We start from the raw sequence: 23,474 nt of genomic DNA, 5'->3' as shown, positions 1-23,474 counted from the left end.
GCGGTGTGGCTGGACCCTCGTTGATCGCCGCTGAAACCGCAGTCGATCATGCAGGGACATATATGCCCCCAGTGCGGTGAACAATTTTCTTTGGGCCCACGGCTTCCCTCGCTCGTTTTTGCGCGACTCGGTTCACATTGCTGCCTTCTCCAGCTTCGGAGAGGTGTGTGGCTTCGACTCGCCTCACCCCCGTCACTCCGGTCTACCTACGCCCCGCGAAAGATAACACCACACCGTTGAAACTCCCGATGAAGATTCCACAAACGCGAAATGCCAAACGGGAAGAAAGGGTCGGTGCCGGCGCAGAGGCCACGCAGAGATGTGCTGGCCTCGCTTCGCATGGCATCAATGGAGGAGATTGCTCGTGGTTCACTCCCAGCGGGTGCGTCACTGAAACAGAGCCCACGAGAATCATGATGCTGACGCCGTCTAGAGATCATGTCCTCAATTGTCGACTACCTCGACCCCGTCGAACTCATCCAGGCAGCCCGATCCTGCAGACTTCTACACGAGATGGCGTATGACGACACACGATGGGTACAGAAGCTTAAACGAATTGGATGTTGGGACGAGACCGACGCCCGCAAACACGTCGAGAAAGTGTACGGCACTGTCGCAGATCTTGATGCTATCAAACAAAAGGAGGCGACCGAGGAGCACAAAGGGTCTGTCCCGACAATTGCGATCGAAAAAGCTCCGGCTACCAATGTCAGTGAGTTGTCCGATGGATTCGACAAGATCGAAATCGGCAAGCCCGCCTCGCAAGTCGCCATGCTTGGAATGGACGACGAAGATCCCGTTTTGAACGTCTTGAAAAATGCCAAGTCGATCCGAGGCGAAGCACGCCAGGAATATGGCAAAATCCACGCCGCACTGGCACCTTTTTACCACGACATTGCCAAATCCGGGCCCTCGACGGAGAATCTAGTATTCACAACATATAAGAGCCCACAAGCACAAGCCCAAATACTATCGCAGCTGCTAGCATTTGCAAAATCCGACTTGACCAATGGGTGGGAGCAGCGGGTGGAGCGCCTGGAGGGTACCGTGTCCATGTTCGAGACTGCAGCGTTAAATGAATTTCGAAATGGGTATGAAACGGGCGACATTGAAGGTGGAATGCGCAAGTATGCCCATGTTTTATGGACTCTCAATGGCGGCAAGTCTGCCGTAGAGCTGTTCATTCATCACAACCACTTGGTGACACACAAATCCGAGCTGGGCACGGTGGCCGATTGCATTGATGGATTAACCGGAAAAGTGAAACTGCAACACACACAAGCATTCTTCACACGTTTAAGCGTTGGGTATAACGAAGAAGTCTCTATTATGAACCGCGTCTTCCCTTCTGACCTAGAAGTGGCCCTGCCGTTCATGGAGAAAGTTGGACAGGACGTTCTGTACCCGTTTTTGACTGCCATATTTGACGAGCTGCATCGTACGAATATGGAGTCCTATCTCACTGCGATATCGATCACATTTATACAGTGCATGAACCTGTCCGAGTCTCTGCTGCCAATTCGCAATTCCGGCGAGAACTTCGACCACTACCTGGACACGGTTGTTGCCAAAATCTACGAGCCACATATCGATCTATATCTGGCAGAGGAGCTTGACTTTTTCCGGAAGGGTTCAGAAGCTACGGTGGCTGATTGGGATCGTCAGTTGTCCGAGCAAGCGGCTTCTACTGAGTCGTTCTTGATGTCAAACATCAACCGACAAGCCGACAAGCGGGATTTCCTCACTTCTTTTAAAAAAGTGATCATGATGCCCGTCAACATCCTCCCCAGTTTTTCAAAGACTGCTGATGAAACGAAGTCGGATTCGGAGACGAATGGCAGCAATCCTGCTCCCAAAAGTCCCAACCGGTTTTCTACCTTTTCATCCCCAGCACCGCTGCCAGTAGAAGAAGTCCCAACCACCGAGTTGGCAGCCAAAGCAGCAATCATGAAATCAAAAATGGAAGGCATCCGGTCTCTATTCAGCATTGAAATAGCACTGGGCCTGGTGCATTCGGCCAAATCAAGCTTAGAAAGAGCTGCCCAGTTTGTGCGACTAGGTGGAGAATTTGGCGCAGCCGCCAAGCGGCAGTGTCAAGCGATATTTGTGGCTTTGCTACGCATCCTGGGATACGGCCATGTGATAATTGGATTCGACAAGGCTGTTGATCATTTGTCTAATTACCGACCGCGTGAGCATGAAGAGCGCGATCAATCTGGAGTTGAGCCTCTAGTAACATTCCTGGAGCTGGTCAATGTGGGCGACCTCATTCTGCAAATGGTCGATGTCTTCTACGAGCAAGAGTTGATCGGAACAAGGTTGACGGACCGCAACGATTTTCTAGACCCGGCTGTCAAGGAGAAGAAGAAATTCGAACAGATGCTGGACGAACGAGTAGCCGCTGGATTGAACAAAGGAATCGACGTGCTGATGGAAGAGGTGGACTACATCTTGGCCACGCGACAAATGGCCACGGACTTCAACCCAGGTGTTTCGTCAGACCCTCATCGAGAGACTATGGACGTAGGTGTTAGTCCTGCCGCATTGTCCATTGTGGATGTGGTATCTTCACATACGCAAATGCTTGTGGGAAGTACTGATAAGAGCACGCTGGATGTGTTCAACCAAGAAGTCGGGCTTCGCTTGTTCACGGCTTTGTGCAAGCACCTTAAGCGGCAGCGGATCAGTGTGGAAGGATCCCTGAAGTTAATCAGGTACGTTTTATGACCTAATCTTGATCTTTGCCCCAAACCCTCGACTAAGAGTGCTCCAGTGACATGAACCACTACTTCAAATTCATCCAAACCCTCCGGAACAGCGAGCTTCTTCTCTACTTCAAAGCGTTCCGTGAGCTCGCGCAGATCTACCTGATCGACCCATCTGATGCCAAGGAACTAGCAACAATCATCGCAGATGCCGATCGGTTCCATGGTATCTGGCGGGTGGAGGAAGTGTACGAATTCGCAGAGCGCCGGGCCGACTGGTACCAGGTGAAACGCGATGTGGAACGAGCCATGTATGGCATTGGGTGTAGTGTGATGTAGATCGATATCCCGAGTTGTACAGCAATTATTGAGAAGCATATCAAATAAAGTTACCAAAAATCCCCATGATTCAATGATCGGAAATGTTGTGATTGCTTTGTGCAGAGGCGGATGTTCGACTGCCAAGAAATGCTTAAAGTAGATTGGAGTTCGGGCTGGCGGCTGATCGGCGATCACCAACTTGTAGTTTACTCTAGCTGACACAACTACTCCCAACCTCTTCGCCCCCGACCTAAATTGACCCAGTCTCTATGGTAATTTATTATTCTCCCTGATTCAAGCCTGATCAGATCTCCGGCGCATCCGACATGCGAGGTAGCATCTGGCTGCAACTGACGTCAACGGCGGCTACTGGAACATCGCGCTGCGCCTGAAACGACATCCAGTCTTTCCGAACCAACAACCGCCGCTCTGAGGTTGCAGACTCGAACAGTTGGAGGATTGCAGCTTAAAGCGTGGGTTTTCATTCGCCCGCTCTGTCAGGAACGTTGGCTCCTGCAGGGACGGACCCAGAACCCTGGCGCAAAATCGATTGGTGACGCTGATATCGTCTCATCCCCGGACACATGTGCATCTGGTTCTGCAGACTCTGAGGCTCCCAAGGTCACCCGGGAGAAAACTTATATCTCCAAGATCGCCTAAAAGAGACGGGCAGCTTTGTTGGGCGCAATTCTCAGTCAAAAACGTCTAATACGTGTGGCTGCAGTCTGATGCATGACTCTTCATTCACCCTGAAGCCAACAAAGACTCCTCGATTTCAGCATATAATCCAGTGACTCGATCCTACAGACCTTTTTGGGCCCAAAAATGAGGTAGTCGAAGGCAAGAAAGCTCAGCTATCGACCCTTTTCTGTCACAGGACATTGTCGAAAAAATGACTACCTTCTCCTGTTGTGAGCTATCACTGTGGTTGCTCCTCGTGGCGATCGCCAGCTTGATGGTAGCTGCCAACGCCCAAGATACGGTGTTTGTCACAGTCAAAACCACAGTGGAAGCAGCTGAGACCGTGCATGCGACACACACTGCCCCCAGTCCAGCGTCATACACATCGCTCAGTGATTTCAAGGACACAGTACTTCAAGTTAGCAACGACTATCGCACGACGCACGATGCGGGCCCATTAGTCTGGAATGATACATTGGCAAAATATGCGCGGAATTGGGCCGAAACGTGTATCTGGAAGCATTCGGTGCGTATCATTGAATTTTGCAATTCACAGCAAAAGCAACACCCCTAACAACATAGGAATAGAATGGCCCATATGGCGAAAACCTTGCTTTCGGATACTCCAATGCGTCTGCAGCCGTCGAGGCTTGGGGGGATGAAGGCGATCTATACAACTTCCACAAACCGACAGGCTTTACAGAGAAAACGGGTCACTTCACCCAATTGGTGTGGAAATCTACGACCGAGGTGGGATGTGCTGCGATCAATTGCGGGTATACCGACTCCAATCGCAGTGTGCGACGAGACATGGTTGATGACAATCACCTGGTCGTCCGAGGACCGGACGGTAGTACCCGAGCACAGGGCTGGTACGTTGTGTGTGAATACACACCGGCTGGTAACGTTGTTGGGATGGACGACAAGTTCTTCAAGCTGAATGTCAAGCAGGGCTCGTCGTCGCAGACGAGCTCGGCGACTGCGTCCGCAAGCCAGGAAATTAGGGGCGCATCGATGAAGAGCGCGATGGAATCAAATTTCTGCGTAATGCTTGTTGCTCTGGGGACCGTGGGCGTGGCCATGGGTCTGTATACATAGCAGATCATACCGCTATAGCACACACCCACCATTCTCCAAGTCAGATTAGTTATCGGCAAATCAATTTCAGTGCTTCTTCCGTTTGAGGAAACGTACGGGGTGAAGATTCGCTCAAATTCACCAGTTCTATAAGGAGTATTGAAGTATCGAACGGCTTGTTCGTAGGCATTTCTCATGCTTATCCACATTGCACATCAAGAGCTTCGTCCGACGGGGGCACGGCTCACTCTATCGATTTTTGTGATATAACCCCCCGATCAAAGAAAATGGGGACAGACATCCGGGTCGAGCGCAGAGGACGCCGGTGGGAACAAAGAAAAAAGGGGGGAAAAAGAAACACATTATATGCGAAAGAAAAAAAGGAGAATTCGTTCAACCAATGACCTCCTCGGTCTCCTCGATGATCTCCTCCACCATCTCCTCGACGACAGTCTCGCCTTCGTCGGTACCACCAACAGGCGCATCCAGGGCCTGCTTGGGCGAATCGGCATCTTCCGGCAGACCGAATGCATCCTTCTCCTCGGCCTGGATCTCCTTCTCCCGGCGGATCCAAGCAAGCCACTCGTTGAGGACACGCTTGCGGGTCTCGACCACAGCGGTGTTGGCGATATCCACGGCATACTTGTCCTCCTCGTCGAATTCCTTAGAGTACTCACGCAGGTTCTTGCGCACCTGCTTCTGCTCCTCCTTGCTAAGGAAGGTGGCGGGGCGCGGTCGCCAAAGGAACTGCTTGAACTTGTCGGTGGGGTTTTCGGAAAGGGTGTTTCCGGAGAAAGTGTGCAGGTTCCAACCGTTCTCCATCTAATTGTATAGTTAGTAATTGTTTCAAGAATCAATGAAACTCACAAAAAAATGGATTTGAAGGAAATTGGAAGCTTACCGAGTGAGTCCATACGGAAGCACTGGTGACAACGTAGCGACCGGTAGGGTCCCACTCAACGTCAGTAACACCGTAGTGCTCAACGGTCTTCATAAGCTGAAGGTTGGCAGCAAGATCCTTCTCAGCCTCGACCTTCTCACCCTCAAAGTCCATGTCCCAGAAGTCCAGGTCGAAGTTGGACTGGGAGTGGACAGTAGCGACAATAACGAAACGACCCTTAGGTGACCAGTAGATACCGTTGCTAGTCTTCTTCTCAATGCTGCGCACCAGCTTGAAGTTGCCGGCACTACTACCCTTCTTCTCTGGGGCGAAGAAGGAAACGGCAGTCTTGGGGGGAACGGCGGCACCGGTGGGGGCCTCGCCGGTCGTGATGACAACAAATCGAGATCCATTGGGTTCCCAGGCGAAGTTAATGACAGTATCCTTCAGGCTGTCGACGACCTCAACGGGGACACCCTTCTCACGCACGCGGAAAATCTCCAGGTTGGTAGCCATGGACTTCTTGGACTTGGAGTGGCGGTCGACCTTGACACAGACGTAGGCGCCCTGGGATTGCCAGTGCAACTTGACATCAGAAACGTTGAACAAGTTACGAGTACGAACAATCTCCTTGGAGGGGACGCTCATCATGGCAACACGGGCCGGGTTGCTGCCAATCTCAGGAGTCCAGAAGCAAAGAAGCTGCTCCTGCTGCTTGATACCCTCACGGACGACAGTGGCAGGGGACCACTCGAAGTCGTTGACACCATCGATTTTCACTGAGGTCTTGCCAAGCAGATTCATATTGGGCACCTCGTAGATGGAGATGGACTGGCCCTGGAGCATACGGGCCACGTACTTCTCGTCCGCAGACCACTTGAAAGCGGGCCACTGGACCTTCTTCTTGGGCGCAACGTCACCCTCGGGGGTAGGTCCAGCAGTCAGATCGTGCGAGACGAAGGAACGGAGGGGTTTGCCAGACTCAATATCCCACACAATGATGTTCTTTCCATCCTCCTCAAACGTCAGGACGGGCTGACCCTCCTCAACCTGGATCGGACGGGCTGACCATGTCGTCAAGTAGCCCTCGAGAGGCGAGAATTCGATAAGTTGGACGAAGGGGTGGGGGAATTGCTTTTGCTTGGTGAAGGTGGAGCCTCCCCAGAGTTGAACACCCTGGGGGTGGACGGAGGCGAGGAATGTACCCTTGGGGGACCACTGAACGAAGAGTTGTGTCCAGTGTGCGCGGTCGACGACATTCTCTGGGGGGTTGGACTTGTTGTTCCAGAAAACTCCCACCTTATCATTACGGTAGAGGGCGAACTGATCGCGGGCGTTCGAATCGCCCATCCATGAGCGCAGGTGCTCCTTCTCCTTGAACGGCTCAACGGCGGGCGCCTGGTACTCCTCCTCGACGCGACCCTCCCGACCATAGCGTTCAATATCCATCAGCTTGTTCACGGCGAGAGTGTGCTTTTTATCGAGGGGAACCCCGTGCAGCTGCTTCACGGCGGCGACAGCTTGTTCCGGGGTCTCATATTCCACAAAGGCGAATCTGCAAAAAAAAGAAAATTCCCAGTTAGCATGTCTGTTCAATCCTAATCGCACCAGCCCAGCAATATAAATAACGAGATCTGCTGCACGCACCCTTCAGACATGCCCTTGTCGTTCAGCGGCATAAAGACGGCATCTTCGGAGGTGTGGCCGACGGTGTTGAGTTTTCTCAAAAGGAACTTAATGAGCTTTTGTCTGCTGTCTTCAGGGACCACGGGAAGGCCGTCGATGACAACGAATGTGTCCAGTCCCTCATCGGCTTTGACTTCGAACTGCGCTTTGAGATCTGCCCGCGAACAATTAGTTTTAGTTTCCGAGAGGGGTATCCGCGGTTTCGTGAAGAAATTGGTCACGCACCGGAGAAATCGATCTCCTCCTCCTCCTCCTCCTCATGGAGATCTTGCTCGGTCAGCTGCTCGAAACTGGGCGCCATGGTGGGTAGCGGGATAGGGCGACGGCCGTGGAGCAGAATCGTAGGATTTTCGGCCAGAAACAAATCTCGAGATTTGCTCCGCCAACTCTTTGTGCGCGCTGACTCAGCGTCACATGACCAAATGACTCAGCTTTTCCCCGGACGGGCAAGCTTCGAGTTCTAGTGGGAAGCTTCGCCGGCGGGGTTTGGAGGCTCGTTCAATTGCCATTGTGACTATTCTTGTACCGTGCCTTTCCCGTGGTCTGTCTCTCGTCGTGTTATTTGTGGCGCCTTTCCCTGCGGTTGGCCCATCGGCGATCTCGCTGCTCATCTGGCGCCTCTGCCGGCCCGTCCTTCCCCCGCCGCTCTTAAGCGCCAGTGCGACTATACCCACCACCTGACAACACCTCAAGTACCTGCTTGCGCCATCAACGTTTCCCCAGCCCTCCACTGGAGCTCCGGCGCAAACCTGGTGATCCATTCGAATCTGGATCGTCCCCCGCGCTACACATATTTCATTCCTGCACGCGCGATCGATCATCTGCCGGCACGATGTCGCGTATGTTACCTCGGCCAGGCTCCGGCGTCAACTGCCGGGTCTTTCCAATTCGCGCATCCCTAGCTGACCTGGTGGAATAGTCTCGCCCGAGCTGCGCGGTAAATACACGGAAATCATTGACCGCATCCTGAGCAACAGCGACCTCAATACCATTTCCGAGAAGCGGATTCGCAAAGGGCTCCAGGATGCGGTCGGCTATGATCTCACAGCGCAAAAGGTTCGTCCCAGATCTGCACGCATCTGGCTCTCGGCTCCAGATGGCAGACCTATTGGAGCCAAAGATATGGCTGACTGATCGTCACAGGCATCCATCAAGGAGCTCATTATGCAGCGATTCGACATTTTCGCCGCCCAGAATGGCGCCGCAGAATCACCGGAAGAAACAAGCAATGGCCACCCAGATGGCGATTCTGCACCTGCCGTACGCTCACCCCCGTCCTCTTCCTCTCCAGTGAAGCGAGAAGCTGTGAGCGCAGAGGCCTCCGATCACAGTGCCGCCTCCCACCCCCCAAAGAAGCGCAAGCCCAACGCCGATGTCGATGCCGATGCTATGTTTGCTGCCAGGCTTCAAGCAGAAGAGAACTTGCGTGCGCGGCCAACGAGAGGAGGAAACAGACGCACAGCACCGCCTAAGAAGAAGAAGGCCAAGACGGCGAAGAAGGTTAGGGCGGAAGATGACTCTGATGTGGAATCAGGGTCGGATACGAAGAAGGAGGTGAATCGGACAGGTGCATTTCATGTAAGCTCAAGTTTGTTCCTGCGTCTACCTGGTACGGTTCTAACTGTCGACAGAAACCATTTAACTTATCGCCCGCTCTGTCTGAGCTTCTGGGCGGAGAGGTGACGGTAAGCCCGCCATCCTCACTTGCTTGGAGTTGGTCGCCGAAATTTACTGATTGATCGAACAGCTTTCGCGCCCTCAAACAGTTAAGAAGGTCTGGCAGTACATCCGTGAGAACGAATTGCAAGATCCTGCCGACCGTCGCCAGATCCGCTGCGACGACGCGATGCGGGCTGTCTTCAAGCAAGATCGAGTCCACATGTTCACCATGACTAAGATTCTGAATCAGAATCTTTACAATCCGGATGAATAGTTCTGGCTTCGAAAATCGCATTGGCAGAGACTATCCCTCCAATTTGGTTCTCACTGATGTAACGAATCTTTTGTTTCTTTCTCTCCCGTTCTCACATATTTTCTGCGATGCATGGGGATGCTGGCGTGACATATTATCACTCGCCTACTAGGATAATACTTAGTGAGGCCTTCTTGATCTTGTTCTACTGACGCTTTTGAATTCCTCTTTTTTTTAAGATTTTGCTATTATGCGCTCCAGCGGGAGTTGGTGTAGCCCCAGAGTGGTGATCCTCGTTCAACATTGCATTTATGAACATTTATTATTATGACGTTATTTTTTTCGGTGTAGATTGATGTAGCAATCCGGCGGGGTTTCTATTTCATCTTGTTCTTATACATGGTGTAGGTCCTCTAGTATACGAGGAGTATCCGCGGAAGATCAGTCAGCGGCAAGATCTCACTTTTTCCCAATCCCCCACCAACCCACAAACGGCGAGCTTCCCCCTCTGATTGTAGCGCTTGACCATTGACTGCCTGCTCCCGCGCCGATCTTGACCCTCGCCATATCTACAATGGCTGACAACCTGCCGACCGCCTCGGGCTCCTCGAACCAGGGTCGTGGTGGTCGCCGCCGCGGCCGCGGAGGGGCTAACCCATCCGGCCGCTTGGACGGTCAACAGACACCTGGGGACGGGACCAGCAAAGGTTCAAAGTACCGGGGCCGCGGAGGAAAAAGCTCTGGTGGCCGTGATAAACAGAAGAGTGCTGACGGGACCGGAACCAACGGGGCGCAACCCAGGCCGGCGACGGCGACAGTTGGAACGAAACAGGTGGCCGCCGCTACTGACGATGCGGATGATGGCGAGATCTGCTTCATCTGCGCTTCCACCGTCGAGCACACTTCTGTGTCACCTTGCAACCACCGTACCTGTCACATCTGTGCCCTTCGTCTGCGCGCGCTTTACAAGAACAAGGGTTGCGCTCACTGTCGGGTAAGTGGACCTGGGGACCTCTCCGACGGGGATCCCTGGAGAGTGTCATCTGCTCTCATTTACTCTCCGGGTCGAATATCTTATTAGTTTTTGCCCTTAGACCGAATCCGCTTTCGTGATCTTTACCGACGATCCCGTCCGACGTTTTGAGGATTTTGGAAAGAACGATTTTGCTCGGACCGACGACAATCTTGGAATTCAATATGAAAAGGACGAAATCTTTGAAGATACTGTGCTATTATTACGCTATAATTGTCCTGACGAGGGCTGCGATGTCGCTTGCTTGGGATGGCCGGACTTGCATCGCCACGTTAAGAGCAAGCATGGCAAGGTGATGTGGTATGTTGCTGATGATAACCCTTCAACTGATCCATCCTTCGACTAGTCTGTCTTTGTATCAGCCGCTTACCAGAATACAGTGATCTGTGTACCCGGAATAAAAAGGTCTTCACCCACGAGCACACTCTCTTTACAATGGCGGAATTGCGACGGCATGAGAAGCATGGAGATGACAAGCCAGGAGCCATCGACCAGAGTGGTTTCAAAGGACACCCAGAGTGTGGCTTCTGTCGCCAGCGATTCTACGGCGATGATGAACTCTATACTCATTGCAGAGACAAACACGAACGCTGTCACATCTGTGACCGCCGCTCTTCCCACCGCCAGCAACAGTATTACATCGACTACAATGCCCTCGAGGACCATTTTCAAAAAGACCACTTTTTATGCCTTGATCCAGAGTGTCTGGAAAAAAAATTCGTGGTTTTTGAATCCCAGATGGATCTGAAAGGCCATCAATTGGAGTCTCATCCGAACGGTGTCTCGAAAGACATTCGTCGAGATGCACGACTAGTCGACCTTAGTGAGTTTGACCTTCGCGGTTCATATCAACCGCAACAGAGACAACGCCGTGGTGCTGGCCGGGGGCGTGATCCCAACACCGAGCCTCTGCCTGCTACTAGTGCTCAGCCCTTGCGCAGAGACCAGCTTGCCTATCAACGGCAAATGGAAATCCAGAGTGCACAATCTGTCTCAACGCGTAGCTTTGGGGGACAACTCACACGCAATGAAACCCAGACTGTGCAAGCACCACCACGATCAGCCGGTGCCACACCGACACCAGCTGCAGCTCGTTCTCCTCCAGCTGCAGAGCTCGAGAATCTGAGCTTGGCTGCCAGCTCAGACCCACTTAGCCCGCAAGATCAAGCTCGTCGACTACGTCACACAGCGGTAGTCGAAAGAGCATCAAATCTGCTGCATAACGACAACGCCAAGATGGTCGAGTTCCGCAGTAGAGTCTCCAGCTACCGGTCGTCCTCAATCACAGCCACCGAGTTGATCGATGCCTTTTTCTCGTTGTTCGATACCTCGAGCTCCGAACTCGGTAAGCTCATCAAAGAGCTAGCCGAGATTTACGAAGACCAGTCCAAGCGCAATAGCCTCCTCCAGGCATGGAATGACTGGCGTGCTATCAACGAGGACTATCCTGCTTTGCCAGGCCCCGGAGGGCTGCTGCCGGGAATGTCGGCCAGCACCATCAATACTGGTGGTTCACGTGTTTTGCGGCTCAAGTCATCTACCGCAAAATCCTCTCGATCTGCCGTTGGCAGGAGCGGTGCCATGCCGTCCTCATCCTCCTCGAATCCTTTCCCTCCCTGTCCGCTGCCGTCGGATCATCATCTCGTCGCACTGTCACTGCTTCCACGCCATGGGCAACGGCCACCCCCTCACCTTCTCTTGCACGGCCCAGTGCACCGAGTCGCTCCTCTTCTTCTACCCCTGCGGCAGCCTCACGCGCCCCTACCGCTAGTGGAGCGGACGCCTTCCCTGCTCTCCCAGCGGCTCCCAAGCCGAACGTCATGATGGCTGGTAAAACCCGCGGTTATGTTCGTTGGGATGATCGGCGTGGCCCTGCCCCGACTGCGTGGGGTTCCAATCCATCATCTGGTGCTGCTACTCCCGCCGAGCCATCTGATTTCGATTTTGAAGATGAGGAAACTGGCGGTAAAAAGGGCAAAAAGAAGAAGGGCAAGCAGACACTCTTCCACTTCGGTTAATACTACTAGAGCTGCTTTGCCATACCATGTGTATGTTAGACGACTGGATAAATTTAGCGAAAGTCGGTCGAAAATAAGCTCAATGCCTGATATTCTGTCATAGAATGATATCATTATTTGATGTTTGTAACTACTACAGATAGTAATGGGTATGGCTATACTAGTTTATTAATGATATTCAGGTGAATGTCGTGAGGGATAGGTGAATCTCTGGGACCATTGGACTGCCATTATAATCTTTAGACCAACACAACACTTTCGTTGTCCGTCGTGGACGCTTCAGTATCGGATTCAATGAGGATTGATTTCGACATTGCAGAGGATCTCTTGGCTGGAGATTGATCAAGGCCAGGGCTAGCCTTTGACGACTCGCTTAAAGGGGCACTTTCAGAGACGATTTGAGATTCATCCTGATCAGTGGCTTCCCAGTCACCGTCGAACGCATTCATTTGCTCCGAGAAATTCTGCTGTAGCTTGATCAACCAGCAGCGGAGAGGCTCGTCATCCATCGTGCTATTCCGCGCAATCAGAAGTTGCTCGCGCAAGGAAAGTAGCAGCTTTCGCTTTTTGGCAATGGTCACTGTTCGCGAATCACTGTTTCGCTGCTGTGAAATGCATTCAAGTGCCTCAGAAACGTTATTTGCAACTTTGAGAACGGTAGGCGGAAGATCGACTAGCTTAGAAAGAGCGAGGCCATAGCGACGGTCAGGAACAGGGCCTTCAGATATCTGGTATAGCATCGTCATCTTGGTCACATCTTCAGCGATGTTTGCGGCTAGGTGGAGATTGATCACTCCGCTGCGGTCGGACATGATGCGAGCCAGGTCATGGAAATGCGTAGCGAACCACACGAGACTGTTGCTAGCAAGAAGGGCTTCCGCGAGAGCGATGGCAATTGCAAGCCCATCGGTCGTGCTTGTGCCACGGCCTAGCTCATCAACGAGAACCATGGCGCGAGGTTGGATGTTGCGTAAGATGAATGCCATTTCGCGCATCTCGGCCGCGAATGTCGAGACGTTGGCATCGAGGTCATCCGAAGTCGCGACGCGTGCAAATAGCTGGTGGACAATCGGGAATGAGGCGTACTGGGCTGGAACAAAGCAGCCTATCTGTGCCATGATCGTCATGAGTGCAAGGGACCGGATATATGTGGATTTGCCACTCATATTACAACCCGTAATGATTTGGAATCGTGTTTGCGGTGTCGCGTATGCGTCATTTGGAATGAACTTGCTCGAGTGAATCTGCTCTCTGATGGGATGACGACCAGCCTTTATTGCCAACGTGGCCGTCAATTCAGGCCTGATATAGTCATAGCTAGTAGCAAGCTGTGCGAAGGCCGCCAGCATGTCCAACATGGCGATGGCTTCGCTGACTCGAAACAATCCTGCAACCACTGCACAGACATCGCAACGTAAATCCTGGATCGTTTGGTCACTCATACTAACTACCTCATTGTGGGCGTCAGTGATCCTCTGATTAAGCTTGACAAGGTCCAGTGTCTGACACTCGATCCTATTTCTTCTGCGATATATGTTGATAAAGTCCTTGGGCAAGGCCTCGGATTCGGAAGTTGGGATGCAGATGTAGTATTGTCGAGCACTGTCATACTTGAGATCTAGTGCCATATCATGCGTTTCTTGAGTGGTTTCAGCAACATTCCATGAGAAGTGTGTCGAGGAAGCTCACCTGCTAGTCTCTCGACCAATTCTGTCGCATCGGAATTTGCCTCCTTGTAGGTTTGTCGAGCCACGTCAAGTAGACTATTGACACCGGCCTGCAACAGTTTAATCTTTTGACCAGACAAAGAGTCAACAATATGCGAGCTTACTTTTACGCAGTAGGTTCTCTGGTTTCGAAGGTCGAGTGGCTTGCTCTGATATGTAACGTTCTCGTTGAGTGTTTGTTCCAAGAGTTGTTCAACGGGGCGACGTTCGGCCGGAGAACACAACTAATCATGTCAGCTGGGAACAGCACTATATAGACAATCGTAAGGTGACCAACCTCACGAATGCTTAGAAGAAGGTCACTCTGTGCTGCTCCGAGTGCCTGGTAGATGTTTCGGATCGAGGAAACGTATGTCTTCAACATAATCATGTTGTTGACCGACTGTTCAACATACTGGACAGTCTGCTTTGTTGGGACCAAAATTATCTACGTAATCAGTCATGCCGCCCTTTGCTTGGAGAGAGGGTGTTTATTACCGAAGTCAACACCCGGTCGGAATCGATGAATCCTCTCAATGCTTGCCGAACAGATACGAACATATCTTCCTTTGTTGACAATTCTTCGACGGCATTGTACCGTGCCGTCAGCTTCACTCGTTCTGTCGATGGTTGCAGGAGGCTGGCTCGCAATAGCCGGGCTCCCATGGGAGTAAGAGTTTCGTTGAGCAATCCATAAAGACTATCCCGAGATTTGGCGTTGTGAAGGTTCTGAATCAACTCGAGGGATACGACCGTGGCGAGGTCAATGGTCATAGAGCCTTGCGATGGTTCAAACTTGATTCGCAAAGAATGAGAGGCAAAAGCGCGCTCGAGCTCCATTTCCACATACTTCAGCGCCTGTATAGTTCTTAGTGCCCGTAACGACTTCAAGATGAAATGATGGGAGCATACCGCAGCAAAGCAACACGCGGTGAAATAGTTGCTGATAAGTATCACTTTGAGCGAGTCCACCTCGTCCCTAAATGCCAGTCGATCAAGGTACTCCAATCCTGTTTTGTCCGACCATAGCTTCCGATCCATGAACGTGAACGTCGGCTCGGGTAGATTCTCTTGGAGGATATAGCACAGCTTGGACTCCCTGGCGGTGTTCATGAATAAAATCTCATTGGGCTCGAAGACACCGATCTTGGTAACGGTTTTTTCGTAGATTTGACTATCACATATCTGACACAAAACCACTTCAGCCGTGGCCAAATTGACGAAAGCCAATCCGACGATAGACGAGACGCCGCGGGACTCGCTGACGGCGCAGATGATGTCCTGGCCGACAACGCTGGTGGCAGTGGTTGTCGGGCGGGCAGTGGGGTGTCTGCTGGTGGCTTTGGATGTCAATGGAACGAAGGAGTCAACTGATGGTACCTGAGAGGGCGCGCGCGAAAGTGGCTGTGTAGGGGCCGACATCTTTGGGGTGTGTGAAGTGGATGAAAGTCGAAGGTGGTGATGGGTGCGGCAGAACATCACCTGCCCTCACTAGCTTTACCGTCGGAGCCCTAGCATGAGATACCACTGGCAACTAGCCGCCGCAAATGCGAGAAAATTCATATATCAAAGTGCTGATATCAATAAGATTTCTGTGCCTTTCACTACAATGTCATCGACTATCTACTATAAGGTCTCGGGGCTGGGAGTACAGATCTGAATGTACGGACCTTCAATCTTGAATGTGGGAATCCAACACTTGTGAATGAGCTTTGGTAGCCTTAACATGGGTAACCGAGGGTTCCCAATTCATTTCTCATCTTTACTCGAGAACTCTTACGTTCTCACTTCAGATATATCGTGACTTGACAAGGAAGTCATCCCAGGAAGTAGTGTCCACCTTCTGGGGCCAGCTCTGCATCAAAGCCATCAGATTGAAGACTGATATTTCGCACGGCTATCCAATTTTGTAAGACTTCTTGGGGACATATAATGATCGGAAGAATTCGAGGCGCTTCGAGTTCAAGCATGGCGCAAATTCATTCTCTTTCAGCGACGAGTATGATGCACCGGGCTCTCCAATCTCGTTGCTTTGATCAACTCCCGGAAAGGCAAAGATGGCGTCAGTGAAATTTTAGTTATTATCCTTTAGAATTCTCCCACGGGATCAATCGTACCAAGCTTTAGACTGATATCCGCATCACTGGCCAGCTGTTGATTCACGGCGCTAATATGGCCGCCGGCAGAGATGCCACCAATGGACATGGAGTTGGTCTTCCCGTTGATACTCTGACAATTCTCAATAACTTATACATTCTATGTCAGTGATTGGATCTTATTTCCATCTCATAGTTTTTTGGTCTCACCCAACGGATAAGCGCCCATGCATCGTCATGGCTCTTGCCGAATGTATGCTCTGTCTGCCTCTCAGTTATGTTTTCTGCAACAAATTAAGGCGCCTAGCTTCCATAGTATACATACCAAGTCAGAACCTGTATTCCACACCATGACGATAATACCAACCCGATCCCAGACCGGCATGCAAAGTTCTGCGTCGCTGTACAAATTTCCAACAACGAATCTACCAATTGCGATCAACATCAGTTGTTCCTATTCAATTGGCCTCTTTGGGGCGAAAGTCAATGGTGGTCGATACCCACGGTGAAAGTTGACGGATAGGATAGGGACCCTCCGCGAATGGCGATATCTTGGGATCCGGATGACAACATCTCGCTGTGAAGGAATGATCGTCTTCGATCTTATTTCAATGTCTTTAACAAAGGCTCGCCAATGTAATCATGATACCAGGGCGCCGCGAACTTCTTCGGGAATTTCTAATATCTCCGATCGTCACATTGTGAGGGGCATGCTTGATGGCCAGGTGTTTATTGTAATTTGCAACAAGTCCTCGACGAGACGCAACGTAAACAGAGGATCGATTGGAGTGGGTAGAGACTGGTCTGACATCGTGGAATAATGAGGTGTGATCATGAGCGGGAAGATCGTTTGCCATGTCAGAGGGCATCTGCTCCTTCCCTTCTTTGTACTGCGCGGTAGAAGCGGCCCTCTGGACCTCTGATCGGCTTTGCCGATCAGATGTCTCCACCCTTCCCGATCGCGCCACTAACACTAGCAGAGGACAGTAGTGACGAGATCTGACTGGACGAGTCTACCTTAATGTCTAGGCTAACTCTCGGGCCTGTCCAAGGGGGTATAATGTCCCACGAGAGATCCTGGGGTAAATACGCAGCTCAAATTGATCAGAATATTCATTGCAACGTGTTCCCAGGAGTTTGACTGTGGCAATATCGAGTGATAATGCCACCAAGAGTGCCTGCATAGTCGGAAGCTTCAGACACCATCACTCTGGTGCGTAGGGGAGTCATCCGAAAGACAGTAGTGTTTTAAGCTCAATAGAATCCATTTATCCTTTCCTAGGGGTAGTTATAGCATCCTTCAGTAGCTCACAAAGGATGATGGATGCCCTGAGCTCATGATCATGAATGCAGGGGCTCGGCGATCTGGCAAGTGAATCGGCGATTGCGCGAACCTGCCGCGTGGCGGGTTTCACTGCGATTAGGGAATCAGCTGAGTATGTGACGTGATTCCGGGTTTTATCGCATAGACACGGCTACTGAATAGCGGTGTACTTCCGCTTGTCAGGTCTCGAACTCGGGGGTCCATCTCGGTACTCTTGTATTTTGTGTCCTAGGGCAGGAGGAACTCAATATTGCCCCTGGGAACGACTCTCAAAAAGGACATTAACACTCTGAATAGTCTATTTTGGGAAGTATTAAACACTTTGAAGACTTTGGTCCTACGTTTTTACTCTTCGATTCATGATAACGATCAAATGCATTTGGTTCAGTCGCTAGCTGATGTGGACTTGTTACAGTCGCACGGGGTATTTGGTAATGACAACATTCAAGCAAAAAGTGTGCGGACAGAGTAATAAAGAAGAGCAGCCACGTTAAAATCGTTAAGAATGCCGAGCTTCAGCTCTGCTGGGGCTTAGAGACCGAATGGGCCTGTGGCACAAAGCTTGCAGATCCGGTCGCCTCGTTGAAGATGTTGTAGCCATAATCGGCAGCATTGGGTGGAGTGTAGACTTTCTCAGTATTAGCCAAACTGTTCAGCTACTAGTAAAATGGGGAACTCACGGTGCAGGGAAACGGCAATTTGGTTACTGCTGGGGTTGTGTACGCGGTGTAGACCGATGTCGTCGGAAATGTAGGTCACCTCGTTCATCCCGAATGTGTTCGATGATTTGATTTGAAGAGGCTTTTCTTCGCCAGTCTGGTTGTCTGGGGCGTGATAGACCGTCTCGTGCAATTGGCCAGCCAGGACCTTCATGATACAATGGGCATTGGCATGGTCATGAACGGGCGAACCCTTTCCTGGGTTCCACACCAGAAGAAGCTAGTGTGAAGTTAGCAGCAGCACAAAGTGGAACAGGCGTAAGGTAGCATTACGATATTGGCTTTCTGGTTGATGTTCTCAATAGCGTTCCGAGTGTAGTTCTTGCTCGTGTCGTTGTAGAAATAGTTGATCCAATCACTAGGATCAGAAACGTACTTCTTCAAAAGCGAAATTAGGTATTCCTCGTCGACCTCTTCTGACGAAATGCCACCGGACTCTCCGAGATGTTGCTTGACGTCTTGTACAAGACCATCCAGGTCATATCGCTCCTTAAAGTGGTGATAAGAGGGCGATAGACCCTTATCGATCGACGTGTTCGTAGTGGACAAGGCAGAGGACAGCATTTTGCACCGATCTTGAGCGTTTTGCTGAACAGAAGTTGATTGCGCGTGAGAGTTGAGAAGTGTAGGTCAAGTGAAGATGTTTTTATAAAGATCCCCGGGGGGTCAGACCGCAAATTCCGCGGCAGTCCCCGATGAAGAATGACGTTGGGTGTTCAATCGGCGATTGACCCACTACACTACCAAGTGTTGATTTGAATCGCCGAAAGATAAGGACACGCAACTCGACCTCGGGCATTACATGCAATCGCCAGGGTCCGTGGGGGAAAACGCTAGTATTCATTTACTTCCGATGCAATAGTTTAAAGCAGTGTCCGTTTCGCGTTTCAACATCTCGCAAAGAATGTTGTTCGCCAAAGCCGCTTACAATCGGGTCCCAATCGCAACGGGAAAAACACGCAGTATGAACAACATTCCAAACTGCAGAAAAAGGTGGAAGACATGATTCAGAAGGTGGCATGTGTTATTGGTACAGAGCATATCGTGGTCTCGTTACAATTGAAAAGGCCTCGTACCTAGGTGATATCGAAATCCGGAATGGACGTGAAGAACGAATCGTTGTAGCAGGTCGGATCCACGAAAGCAGGGACAATCGGTGGAAACAGCATATCTTGACCCTCCGAAATTGCCGATGATGGCCGCGTTGGCTGCTGGCTGCGCTCTGTACTACTTGGTGTCAGATCCGTCGGGAAAAACTTTCTGAGTGGCTCGGTGCTCCATCGCTCCATGGAGTCCGACAACCCGTCCGCTGCGGAGATACGTAGGTGGTTGTAGGCAGTATCCGCAAGATTCCAGATCCGTTTGGTGCTTTTGAGGCATCCAAGAATGAGAGTGACCCGGTTGTAGTGGTGGTCAAAGCACTCTTGAGTGTGCTTGATAGCAGTCGCGAGTTGGGTCATTCCACAGAGTGCCAAAGCCGGGATGACAAAAGGGGTGTGTTTGATGATGTTAGGGCAGAGTGAGATAGCATCCGAGATGCGTCGCGAGGCGTCGGTCGCTTTGATGCTGTGAATTGGTCGATTGAGGGTGGATGCCAGACTGCGCGTCGCAACCGGCCAGAAGTGATCATCGGCCTGTGACAGAACAGGTTGGAGATCACTTCGAGGAAGGTGAAGTAGCATGGTTGCATATGCAATGGTGATATGGGCCTGAAACATCATCTCGTCGATGTTCCCATATGAATCGACAATGTCCAGCTTCTTGGGGGGCAAGTGGTTGACCCAGCTCACGAGCGCATTTTCCACGGCTTGGAGATGATCACGATGGTAGTCTCGAAGCTTGTTCAAAACTAGGGCACGGCAAAGGATAGTTGTTGCTTCGATGCGATAACTAAATGATGAAAAGACGGTCTCTTCGGGCGCAAAGATTCTCCGTTTGAAATCGAGGATCTTGCGAGGTGCCGGGATCTCGCCGGTGCCCGTATATGCCGATTCCTCACAGGGTAACCCGACCTCGGGCGCCATTGTGCTGCAAAGAAAAGTGGTTCCTTTGAACGGCGCAGCCAGCAAGATATCTGTGATGTACAGCTCCCACCAAGTCCGTCGCATGCTTTCAGCTTCGATCGAGCTCTCAGGCTGAACCGACGTCGCGAATTCGCGGCGGTTCATCCCCAATTCCAGCGCCAGCTCAACACTGTGCGAAAAGGCATTCTGCGCCTCTTGCCACTCGCCGCGGGCGTAAATCGCGATCGCATAGATCAGCCACGCCTGCACCATGCAGGGGGAGCGGGCTGGGTTGCAGGTCAGCTCGGCGATGACCTTGTCCCTGTACTGTTGGTTTGGACTTGATGGGACATAGTGGGAGCCGACAAAGTTCACCACGAGTTGCAGGAATTCGGGGTACTGCCGGTCCTGGTAAGCATCATGGGGGACGATGATCGGATGGGCGACATGGAAATTCTCGTAGAACAAGCGAAGAAAACGATCGTCGTGGAACCAAGGATCCATCGATGACGCCAGACGCTGTTGATTCAGCTCATTTCGGGGGGCAATGACTGGCCATGGCACCTGGCCTGCAGGGATGCTGGCGCTGTCGGGCACCCGGTGCGGCGAGGTGCTGTCGGGAGTATTGGGCTGGTCGGGGCGGGCGACCGGCGGGATCAGGATGGACTGGTATTCGGTTGGCCTTGGTCCAGTCAACAGGGTAGAGGCAGGAGGCATACTGACATTCACCGGATCAGGATGGCTGGAGGAAGGAGGCCGGCGACTCGATTCACGGGCTTTCCTGCGACCCCCGCGGCGCGAGGGCAGATATTGGCAGAATTCGCCGTTCTGCAGACACCGCGAGCACGAGGGCTTGTGCGCGTCACATTTCAGGTGGTGCTTGCGACACTCGGTGCACGCGAGAGACGCCAGGCCGCTCTGCTTGGTCGATCGGGGCGTCACCGGCATGTTCGCGGGTGCGATGGAGAGAGGAGGTGGTCCGCCGCCTGGCTTATTCTGAGCAGTAGCAGTAGTAGCCAGTAGTAATGGCCGACACACGGTTCCTTCAGGAACATGCGATCGTAGCGAGTCCCTCTATGCTGGGCATTCTCGGATACATTTTGCCAGAGTGACTTGCAGGAATCATTCCTTGCTCCATCTACTCTACTTGCCGGTGCTACTACACTAGTGTACTGCTTCTCCATAGTCGCCAGCCAGTGGGGCAGTCATTCGCCGATTGAGAATCGCCTCCTGTCCCTCGGCGATCGCTGTCCATTCTAATATGTACTGCCATCAGTGACTAGTAGTACTGCTGTATTATCAATTTCTATGAACTACTAGTGCCTGATGGTACATTGTTTTTTACTCTCACGTACAATAGGTCCCCCACACTGAACCTTGATCGTCGCCCTCGCGCGTCCGCATCGGGTGGTGTCGATGGCCGGCCCAGATCCTTCAGGCAGGGTGCGACGAAGATATATCCCTTAAGTTACCAACAACCGGAAAAGAACTACTGTCATAGATAGAATCTAGCCGATCGACGGGTCAGCATAGCCAGGTAAGTGGAATTGGGCTGCTTACCGTTCCAAACACCCGAGAAGAAGCGTGGTGGGAACTCCTGGTCCATCGTACAAGTACAGGTCGTAAACACACCCAACAGGAATGTCAAGGCCCACCAGTCCATGTTGAGCAGGAACATCCGAGACTTCAACAAGGTTATGATGGCAAACGTGAGCCAGACAAGCCCAAATGCCCACAGCAAGAATGCTGATCAGAAACCCAACGCGGTAAAATACTTTCCCAGTCGAGGAGCTCAGCGTTTGGGTTTGGGGGGATATGGACTTGGCACTTTTGCCAAACTTCTGTATACTACAGAGCAAATACTTTGTATCAGTTATAGGTCACGGGAAGGGAGTATGTCATGGACAGTGCACCTTTACTTACCCAAATCCACCCTGGCCCAGTGGACCGAGTGGAAGAAAAACGCTTACGAGCATTGCCCTTGGTGGGAGCTTATAAAGCATCAACCGTTGGAGATAGATGCATATTACCATGAGGGAGAATGAAACACCAATTCCCCACAGAATATAAATCGCCAATATGGTTCCCAAAGCCAGCTGTGGCCTGAGCAAATCGTCCGCCACGATACCACCAGTGGCTGCTGCAACAATACAAGACACAATCGGCAGAAGTCAGTGTCATTTCCTCGTATCGTTCTGGGACTCGTCAGTTAGTTCTTGGATCGTAGGTCTGGAAACGGAAGTGGGGAGCCAGACAGGATAAAAGGAACTCCGTTAGCTACCACGACCGATACAATAGCATCGAACATCCAAACACTCCAAATAAACTAGGCAGTCGCGTCGGTCCACGCTGGGGCGCAGAAAAAGCAGAACATGCTGATGATAGTGACCAAATCCATGGGAAAAGCTCCCAAACAGAGTGACTGTGTCGGTTGAAAGATTATGACAATGAAAATCTTCGGATATAAGATATAGCGTAAGACAGGACAAAGTATGCAACGTTCAAGACGAACACGAAATTTGATTGGTAATAGATCTAGGTCGCATTGTAGGGCAGAGTATTCAATAGGATGCCAATTACCATGTCCACCGAAAACCACCAGAGCAACTAGTCAGCAGACAACTTGGAATCCAACGCAACAATGCTTCTGTTAGTGGGAACGAACTCACGCAGGCGTGAAACTACAAATAACTCGACGCCATCCGATATTGCGTCTGAATCGGGCGGGAGCACCACACCCGTTCTGTGCAGGTCACATCCTTCTCAGGCTAAGACCTGAAGAGAATGCGTACAGGAATGCAAATGTCGAGGAACCTGAAAGAGAAAAAGATTTTTGGATTGAAAAACTTGAAAATCATGTTTCGACTTGAAACTCCTACATTGTGTACTCGAAATTCCCGAATCAGACGGCCCCTGGTATTCCGGAAACGCCGACTCGCAATCACGACTCTCCGACCCTGCATCCTCATGAGCTTCGCCATTCACAGCCGCTGGTATTTTCAAGTATCAGATGAATATGTCCACTTGGATTGAATATGAGATTTCAACCTTTCTTCCTGTGGGACAGAGCTACAATGTGGAAAGGTACGATCGATATCGCATGCATCCACACAGACCAGCGGCCGACTCATTGTAAGACGTAAGCGACTTCAATCGACACCTAGGAAATAGGAATGTTGTATCTGGGACAGGAAAAATCAAGGTATGTATGGTCTGATCAACAGTTAAAGATCATTTATGTTGTTCAATATCCTCAGGGTGGCGTGGGAGTTCTGTCCGTAGGTCATTTTTTAGGATAGGCATGTTATAGAAG

The 23,474-nt window shown here is 51.3% G+C and overlaps 9 protein-coding genes across 9 annotated transcripts; 4 read left to right on the top strand and 5 right to left on the bottom strand.

Moving 5' to 3' along the window:
• Positions 1-270: 270 nt before the first annotated feature.
• N7532_004703 (exocyst complex component Sec10 family protein) lies at positions 271-3,044 on the top strand (the record flags this gene model as incomplete). Its single annotated transcript, XM_056617197.1, has 3 exons — positions 271-382; positions 434-2,714; positions 2,774-3,044. 3 exons carry the CDS (start codon positions 271-273, stop codon positions 3,042-3,044), a joined length of 2,664 nt encoding a protein of 887 aa, XP_056477554.1.
• Positions 3,045-3,918: 874 nt separating this feature from the next.
• On the top strand, positions 3,919-4,805 carry N7532_004702 (putative extracellular SCP domain protein Pry1; the record flags this gene model as incomplete). Its single annotated transcript, XM_056617196.1, has 2 exons — positions 3,919-4,233; positions 4,296-4,805. 2 exons carry the CDS (start codon positions 3,919-3,921, stop codon positions 4,803-4,805), a joined length of 825 nt encoding a protein of 274 aa, XP_056477553.1.
• A 372-nt stretch (positions 4,806-5,177) lies between these two features.
• On the bottom strand, positions 5,178-7,651 carry EifCb (translation initiation factor eIF3 core subunit b; the record flags this gene model as incomplete). Its single annotated transcript, XM_056617195.1, has 4 exons — positions 5,178-5,606; positions 5,686-7,219; positions 7,312-7,504; positions 7,576-7,651. 4 exons carry the CDS (start codon positions 7,649-7,651, stop codon positions 5,178-5,180), a joined length of 2,232 nt encoding a protein of 743 aa, XP_056477552.1.
• A 531-nt stretch (positions 7,652-8,182) lies between these two features.
• Positions 8,183-9,283, top strand: N7532_004700 (SWIB/MDM2 domain protein; the record flags this gene model as incomplete). The annotated part of the gene is made up of 5 exons (XM_056617194.1): positions 8,183-8,189; positions 8,270-8,406; positions 8,494-8,928; positions 8,982-9,035; positions 9,098-9,283. 5 exons carry the CDS (start codon positions 8,183-8,185, stop codon positions 9,281-9,283), a joined length of 819 nt encoding a protein of 272 aa, XP_056477551.1.
• A 553-nt stretch (positions 9,284-9,836) lies between these two features.
• N7532_004699 (E3 ubiquitin-protein ligase HEL2) lies at positions 9,837-12,313 on the top strand (the record flags this gene model as incomplete). The annotated part of the gene is made up of 4 exons (XM_056617193.1): positions 9,837-10,256; positions 10,357-10,595; positions 10,658-11,813; positions 11,867-12,313. The coding sequence occupies 4 exons, from the start codon at positions 9,837-9,839 to the stop codon at positions 12,311-12,313; spliced, it is 2,262 nt and encodes a 753-aa protein (XP_056477550.1).
• A 239-nt stretch (positions 12,314-12,552) lies between these two features.
• On the bottom strand, positions 12,553-15,441 carry N7532_004698 (MutS family protein MSH4; the record flags this gene model as incomplete). Its single annotated transcript, XM_056617192.1, has 6 exons — positions 12,553-13,952; positions 14,003-14,090; positions 14,145-14,264; positions 14,318-14,467; positions 14,518-14,877; positions 14,932-15,441. 6 exons carry the CDS (start codon positions 15,439-15,441, stop codon positions 12,553-12,555), a joined length of 2,628 nt encoding a protein of 875 aa, XP_056477549.1.
• A 2,513-nt stretch (positions 15,442-17,954) lies between these two features.
• Positions 17,955-18,722, bottom strand: N7532_004697 (Cysteine dioxygenase; the record flags this gene model as incomplete). The annotated part of the gene is made up of 3 exons (XM_056617191.1): positions 17,955-18,067; positions 18,120-18,378; positions 18,432-18,722. The coding sequence occupies 3 exons, from the start codon at positions 18,720-18,722 to the stop codon at positions 17,955-17,957; spliced, it is 663 nt and encodes a 220-aa protein (XP_056477548.1).
• Positions 18,723-19,234: 512 nt separating this feature from the next.
• Positions 19,235-21,109, bottom strand: N7532_004696 (Zn(II)2Cys6 transcription factor; the record flags this gene model as incomplete). The annotated part of the gene is made up of 1 exon (XM_056617190.1): positions 19,235-21,109. One exon carries the CDS (start codon positions 21,107-21,109, stop codon positions 19,235-19,237), a length of 1,875 nt encoding a protein of 624 aa, XP_056477547.1.
• Positions 21,110-21,656: 547 nt separating this feature from the next.
• Positions 21,657-22,903, bottom strand: N7532_004695 (sulfite efflux pump SSU1; the record flags this gene model as incomplete). Its single annotated transcript, XM_056617189.1, is given in 6 exon segments — positions 21,657-21,845; positions 21,871-22,009; positions 22,085-22,301; positions 22,443-22,536; positions 22,551-22,768; positions 22,831-22,903. Coding segments are annotated over 6 exon segments (930 nt in total), but the record flags the coding sequence as incomplete, so codon positions are not given.
• Between the last annotated feature and the right edge of the window lie 571 nt (positions 22,904-23,474).

The sequence above is a fragment of the Penicillium argentinense genome (assembly GCF_028826775.1).
Source record: "Penicillium argentinense strain IBT 30761 chromosome Unknown utg000004l_segment0_segment0, whole genome shotgun sequence".
Lineage (NCBI taxonomy): Eukaryota > Fungi > Ascomycota > Eurotiomycetes > Eurotiales > Aspergillaceae > Penicillium > Penicillium argentinense.
This window is presented reverse-complemented; position numbering and strand designations above follow the sequence as displayed.